The 7,647-nt window shown below is 33.2% G+C and overlaps 1 protein-coding gene across 2 annotated transcripts; it reads left to right on the top strand.

Annotated features, from left to right (window-relative positions):
- The first annotated feature begins 1,321 nt into the window (after positions 1-1,321).
- LOC106789609 (myb-like protein Q) lies at positions 1,322-7,364 on the top strand. Of its 2 annotated transcripts, XM_014753976.1 has the most exons (9): positions 1,326-1,405; positions 1,493-1,994; positions 2,549-3,141; positions 3,253-3,582; positions 3,665-3,733; positions 3,798-4,350; positions 4,432-4,711; positions 4,781-4,969; positions 5,059-7,364. In XM_014753976.1, exons 2-9 carry the CDS (start codon positions 1,838-1,840, stop codon positions 6,872-6,874), a joined length of 3,987 nt encoding a protein of 1,328 aa, XP_014609462.1. In that variant the 5' UTR covers positions 1,326-1,405; positions 1,493-1,837; the 3' UTR covers positions 6,875-7,364. The 2 variants fall into 2 exon arrangements, with proteins under 2 accessions (XP_014609463.1, XP_014609462.1); XM_014753977.1 differs by having other exon boundaries at positions 1,322-1,994; positions 4,450-4,711.
- The last annotated feature ends 283 nt before the right edge of the window (positions 7,365-7,647 follow it).

Below are 7,647 nucleotides of genomic sequence, written 5' to 3'. Positions count from 1 at the left end.
GCCCGATCGTTATATCCTTCCTTATGCTTCACTTTCCTCTTCTTTTATGTCTATATTTGGTTCCATTAAAAAAAAAAAAAAAAAAAGAAAGAAAGAAAAAAAATACAACCATGATATTGTCGACGTAAAGTTGTTATATTTTCGTATAAGGGAAATATGGAGCGGTAAGTTTTTCAAGGACAATAGTTCATGTTTATTCGAAGGAATACAAAAAAATGTTTATTTAATAATTTAGATTATATATAAAATAATGAACTATATATAACAATTGCATTGATCGAATCTTTATGAGATTTTGTATTACTTTAATTGTAATAATATCGATATTGTATCAGATTTGTTGTATCGTCACTGTTCATAATTTTAAATTATCGCTATACATCGAGTTCAATTTTTATTGGCTATAATTATAATTTACTATTTTTAAACGAACGTAAAATATTATGAGGATATATATATATATACATATATATATATAAATATATTAGTTCTTAATACTATAATCTATACCATGTAGGCGATGATGCAGATCAAGAATTAATTTTATTTCAATCTAATAAACGCGGGTAAATTGGCGCCATTTGCTTTGTATTTCGTCATAAATTTTCTTTCTTCTCATTGGTAGTTTGGTAGGACGTAATAAACTAAATTTTTGTTTTAATTTTTTAAGGCAAGGTTTCTTGCTACTTTTTTTGTAGCTTTTTTTAAGCATTGTGACATTTGTATTTTTATTAATTAAATAAAATTTCAGAATTAAATTGTAATAAATTATGAATAATTTTGTATTGATTCACTAGTAAATGCATGCTCGCCTTTATACGTATGCTATCTATGATTGGATGATTTGATACAAATTCTAAAATGCATTTAACCTATCAACATTTATCGTTAATAAGATATATATCTAATTATATCATATCATATCTATAAATGGCAACTAAGTATACGAATGTATACCGTTGTTTATTGAAAATGAAACAAATTTTGTTTATATCGCTAATTTTGAAGGAATATATGTTTAATAAAAAGGAATAATGTTTTTAATCAAATATGTTATTATAAAACTATTTTAATCTTTAAAACTTTTTAATGATATACAATTCATGAGAATTATTAATATATATTTAAGTTATTTTTTATTTTTGGAATAATATATTCAAATTCATTAAATAAATTATGCAAACTTTTATCGAATTTTATGATCGATAAAAATATAAATTTCGTTTTTTGTTAATGGAAATATAAAAACATATCCGTGTTAATTTTTAATAAGTTTTATACGATATTTTATGAATCGTGCCGGCCATTGCGCGGTCGTGTTTTGGTCCTAGAAAGATGGCTGACTCTTGTTTTCACGACTCTTTGTATGGTATACGGTATTTTGAAATATACTACGAAAGTTAATGTACTGTGCATCGAATAATATCATTTATTTGACATTACAATTGTGTTACATTTACAGACTGAATTATTTGCTTCTTGTATTCTTTAGGTTTACGTCAATAACGACAGCTTAAGCGTATCGGTATTGCAAGCTTTAATTTTATAGTTTCTAAATGATTTTTAATATCTCATTGTTTGTGTATACAAAGGAATAGTGAAATTGAAGAGCTTCGTCTAATTGAGAAGATGAATAGTGATTTAATAGTTAATGTAATTCTTGGCATTCGATGTTGATACATTAGCAATACTATTTGGTTAGGTTGATGTGCTAGATAAGCAACTTATCTATGATACCTGGATGTATGTTTTTGTGTTCCTTTCGGTGGTTCATGTTAAAAAATGCTATGACATTAAATTTTTGAACTATCGAACGAGTTGATGATTCGTCAACAAAATGGCAACAAGTGATTTTGATGTGGAACTCTTTGAGCGAAGACTTCATACATTGAAGGATTCACAGGAGTCTATTCAAAGTCTTTCGACATGGTGTCTTGAAAGACGACAACATCATAAGAAGATTGTTGCTACTTGGCTTCAAGTTTTAAAGAAGGGTGAGTTAAATATTACATTGAATCTTTTTAAATCATATATAAATATCAAATTTTTTTACATTATATTGTATGCATTTGTGTGCTTGATATATCAAAATATATGAGCTGTTAACAGAACAAAACAATATACTCCGTTTTAAGAATGTTTAAAAATTTTATTAACAAAGCAATTGATCAATAGTTAACTTTATATATTTAAAATTTCATTAATAATTAGACTGAGTAGCTCATATGTCTCTGTATATTATGGTGTATTAACCCTTTCAATACAGTTTCACAAAACCTTTACGCTTTTACTACATAGATATTTATATCATGAATAAAGTTCTACTGTATAAATCAGTTATAATGCAAACATTTTACTGCTAAGTGGATAAAAGATGGAATATTACAATATAATACGTTTCAAAAGTTTCAGATCTAAAACATTATAAACCAATGTAAAATATTAATCGATGACTATAGTTACTAGTATTATTGAAAGGGTTAAGAAATGTTACTATTTATAGAAATGTTAATTCTAAATCATTAACAATGTGATTTTTATGTGATAGTAAAAGTAGAGCACCGTCTTACGCTCTTTTACTTGGCTAATGATGTCATTCAATACTCCAAGAGAAAAAACTTTGAATTTGTGGAATCTTGGGGCACTACGCTACAACGTGCTACCACAATGGTTAGAGATGAAAAAGTAAAACATCGTATATTGCGGATATTTAAGATTTGGGATCAGAGACAAGTATACGATGAGGAGTTTCTTGCTGATTTATCGGGCTTAATATCAGCTGCCCCAAAGAAAAAAGCAGAACCGCAACCTGCTACAGTGCCAGAAGAATTTCAGGCTGCATTATTGATTTCGACTATGAGATCTTGTGCGACTCTGGAACAGGCAACAGATGCTAGATTACGTGATTTAAGAGATAGTAATATAGACATAGAAAATGCAGAGGAACTTTGTGCATCTTTAAAAGATCGAAGACGTGTTGAAGATGCTGAAAAAGAAGTTGATTTGGCAGTAAGAAATGTTGAAAACTATGTGCGTGCATTAGAGGCTGAAATTGGAGAAAGAGCTCAGGTTCTTGAATTACTCGATCAAGCAGATCAATTTTATGAAACTCAACGGAGTGAAGTTAAAATAGTAACAAATGTAAGTAAATTTTATCAACAGAGAAATGTTCTGTTTATTATATAAAATAGAAAAACAATTCAACAGGTTTTTTATTTAGCTATTAATCAATATCTTTACACACACTCATAGGCATATCGCAATTTTGGTAGCAGAGTAAAAAACTTAAAAAAGAAATTAGATGAATTATTACCAACATTGGTCTCTCCTATTCCATCACCTGATGTGAATGCTCCATCTCCCAGCCCTGATAGCGATATAGAGTTGCCAGGTGATGAAAATCAAGCTACAAATCAATCTGCAATTATAGAAGTAGCACCTCCATCTATTTATGGTTCATACACTCATGATTATGATCCTGTTCCTGTTCCTGCTCCAGAGTTGACACAGGGACATGAATCTGGAGATTTTACTAATAACTTCTCCTCGTTTATAGGAGGGAATGTAGATTTTGGTAATATGGTGAGATACAGTTTTGTGTTATGATTATAATCATTATGTCATGTATGTACAAATGACTATATATGTTATATATGTTTTTTAGAGACATTTGTTTAACGAAAGATCTACAACACCTACTATGATGACACAACAATATAATGATTCTTTAGAGGTAAGTAATAATGTATTGATAGATAAAATATCTATCAGTATTTAAATTTGTTTAATTCTACTAGCCAAAGCAAATAGAAGTGATCAATATGAGGCCCACCAAAAGCGAAAACAGTGAAGATTTCAATATATCTAGTTTTTTGAAAACTGTCCTTCCTTCATCAGAAGGAACACAAGATCCTGGTGGTATACCTGGTCTAGGTTTAGATATTTCTGATCCTCAAGTGGAATCTCCGCAACGTCCTAATTATAGGCATTCACCTGCATTAGGACAGCTTCCAGTGACTCCTGCGCTCTCACGAATGATAAGTGCTCAGGGTTCATCTCTCGGCACTTTAAATAATTGTTCAATAAACCACAGTACTCCTATTTCCGTTCGTAACCTACCTACCGAATCACATACTCCTTCTCCATATTCCAGTCAAAATAGTCAAAGTAATATCACTGTGCCGTTTGATGGCTCTACTAATGCAACTGTTGTAAATCCTTTACCTCCCCCACCTCTCCCGCCACCTATTTTTCTTGATGACGAGAATTGCTACAATAAACTGCCGCCTAAATTTCCTACATGGACTCCCTCAACTGAAATTAAAGAACCAGCAAAATGGGAAGAAAAGGGTATGGACTATTTAAAAAAAAACACAAATAATCCCTTTTTTTGTCGTGGTAATTAGAATTACTATAAAGAATACAGTATAGTCTGTTATATATCTCCAGGTAAAAATAGTATGAATCCATCTTGGCCTGGTGAAAATGATGAAAAAAATAAGACTTCATGGATAGATGGTGCTAATGACAGATGGGAGTCTAGTAATGACTCTGTTTGGCCTAACAATATAAGAGGAAAAAGTGAAATACTTTCTGAAACTCCAGAGTCACCACCAATGTACGAAAAAGCTGGGTTTAATGATCCTGTAGAGTATAATGATGCGCAACCTCAAGAGCCTCTTCTTAGTAGTGCCGGAGATGTAGATCATAGGTAATATATTAATCATTTTTATTATTTTATGAAATCATGTAGATATCTTTTATCACTGTATGTATATAGGGTGATACCAATACCATTAACATCTGAGAACCAATTACCATACAGCTTAATAAAGGCAGCAGATGTCGATCATCGTAATTTAATAAGTCTCACAGGCAGTCCTGCAAATCATAATACCATCAATGATACGACGTTGAATGTATTACCAAATAACAATGCTTTATGGTCTACAAGTGACCAGGATTATCGGTGAGGCTTTATTATATAATTATTATATTTGTTTTTAACAAATTTTTAAGAGTCTACATGTAATATATTTTATATTTTATCATAATTAGGCAACACATGCAACCTGGCGATATCGTGGAGAGCGTTGATATGGAAATGTCGGACGACGAAGTAGATAGTAAACCGAAAGGAAGAATATTGGTAGATGTCAGATCTCAAGATCGCGATATGAGGGCAATGAATCCAGTACAGTCCGGGCAGACTCAACATTTAGATATGGACATGCGTATGATTCCATTACCTTCCACCCAAATGTCAGTACCTCGAGGTCAAATATTGCAAGACGTTCATGTTATTCATCCTGGACCACCTCCACCACCGCCACCACCGCAGTTTCATCAACCTCCAAATAATTTTCACCAAACTCCAGCAGATTTTCATCATAATGCGCCAGTTGACTTTCATCCGAATCAACCGAACTTCCATCAAAATCGACCACCACCACCGAACTTCCTTAAAAATCAGCAAGAATTTCTTCCAGGACAACAAAGTTTTCACGAGGTTCACCAACAGAATCAGCAAGACTTTGAATATCATGATAATCAACATAATATTAGATCTAATCAAGATTTTCACGGGGAAGCGCAATTGCGAAACAGGTATCAGGCATCGGATCATCAACATCGCGATACTTCAACATTTCATAGGAATGAAAGGAGTGGTCGTGGTGGTCGGGGATTTCCAAGAAATCGACAAAGTAGATATTCTGATGATCATAATCATAAGCAACGTACTCCTACAGGTATTCGAAAGTCGAGATCACAGGAACAACAGCAGCAACAACAACAACAACAACAACAGCAACAACAACCACAACCACAACAACCACAGCAGCAACAACAGCAGCAGCAACGCTCGCCACCAGACATTATTCCAAATAGTCGTCCTTTGTTATTACAACCACCTGAAACGGTCCTTATTCTTGATGACGAAGGCAAGCCCATAGCTATGCCTGAATTCGAACAAGGTGAGCCATCGGCAAACATACAAGCTATTCAGAATTCATCGCAAGAGAAAATCTGTTCATCGCAAGAGAAAATCTGTTCGTCGCAAGAGAAAATCTATTCGTTGTCAATCGAGGATCACAAAACGCAACAAGACGTATCGAGTTCTCGAAACTCTGAACACGGTTCTTCCGGTTATGTTGCTACATTAGATAACACATTGACAAACGATGAGTTGATCAAAGGTGATTCTGACAATAATCAGGAACAATCACCTCAAGAATCATCAATTTCAGAAGAAACGAAGAATCCTCGCGACGAGAAATACACATCTATGTCGGAATATATAGAACAGGTGAATTCAGAATCTAGTCTGACGGAAAAACAAATTGGTGATAAAAACTCCTCGTTGGAAAATCAAGCTCATGAAGATTTCACGGACACACCACAAATATCAGAACAGTTGGAGGTTTTGATGGAATCTAACGTGGCACCATCGAATGATTTAAAGAAACTGCCAACAAATGGTGATTTTGATGAGAAACAGGACGATGTGATCAGTAACAAGAGAATTATTTTATCGAACGGTCCGCAACAAGCGGTTATTGCGGATGCAGGTTCAAATGATTCCGGATCGTGTAGTACATCGACGGACATTCATCCCGTAGCGGGATATGAGTATGATGTGCACAGTAGCAGTCCAAACTTTCGACCTCGAGTTGGAGGACCAGCGATTTTCTCACATTGGAGAAATGGTCCTCCTCGCGGTAGGAGTGGTTTCCGAGGTGGCCCTAGAGCTCCTTGGATGGACAGAGGTCCACGTGGACCATCCTCCGGGAATTTCGTTCCAAGAGGACCGAAACGGGGTGGACAATTTCGGGGAGGTGGTTTTCGTAGTAGAGGGAGAAGTGGGAATTGGTAAATAAATAACAGAGAAGAATCTTATTACAGAGATCATTAAAATTTTATCAACGAGATGGAACAGCATCATACTGTCGGCACTTTTATGATATTATGTATATTTATACATAAATACATACATACATAAATGTATTCACATGTGTCGGTAATTGTTTAATGGATTTTTAGTCAAAAACATTGATTACTTTAAATTAAAATTATTTGTGAAATAAATCAAAGAATAAATTTTAAAAATATTTTCACTATTGTAATTATCAGCACATGTGTGTATATATGTGTATGTATGTGTGTATGGATATGTATATGCATTATCAATAATCACATTGGAATATGTCTATTATTCCTATATCTTGCAAACAGAGGCAACAAAAGTGATATGTGCGATGACATAGATGTCTTTTCTGAATTATAAATGTGATTAAATTCATTTATATACATATGTACATAAGTGATATGTGTATATAAGTGAATTATTCAAATTTATAATTTGGATATACATATATATATATATATGTGTGTGTGTGTATGCGATGTGTGCGCGCGTGTGTGTCTGTTTTTATGTAGATACGTATAATTTCTACATACACCGTACATAGATTTTGTTAAAATTTAGCGACATCATCGCAGGCGGCTCTTGTATAATGTGTACAGGTAGCGATTATGGCAAATATGGTTGTCACGAAATTTATTTTTTCGATTGCCGTACTTTGTTGGCCTCTATGATGATGAACGTGTATATTATACGAATATTATACTATAAGGTAAACTTGTGTT

This window comes from Polistes canadensis, unplaced genomic scaffold, assembly GCF_001313835.1.
Source record: "Polistes canadensis isolate GaletaPanama2010 unplaced genomic scaffold, ASM131383v1 scaffold_192, whole genome shotgun sequence".
NCBI classification, from domain to species: domain Eukaryota; kingdom Metazoa; phylum Arthropoda; class Insecta; order Hymenoptera; family Vespidae; genus Polistes; species Polistes canadensis.
The sequence above is the reverse complement of the archived record's forward strand: the minus strand, read 5'-3'. Positions and strand labels throughout refer to the sequence as shown.

Bases quoted from the DNA above. Each gene is read 5' to 3' on its own strand.
- LOC106789609 (XM_014753976.1), top strand. From the start codon at position 1,838: ATGGCAACAAGTGATTTTGATGTGGAACTCTTTGAGCGAAGACTTCAT. The intron at 3,142-3,252 runs GTAAGTAAATTT...ACACACTCATAG, and splicing joins AAGTTAAAATAGTAACAAAT to GCATATCGCAATTTTGGTAG. The intron at 3,583-3,664 runs GTGAGATACAGT...TATGTTTTTTAG, and splicing joins ATGTAGATTTTGGTAATATG to AGACATTTGTTTAACGAAAG.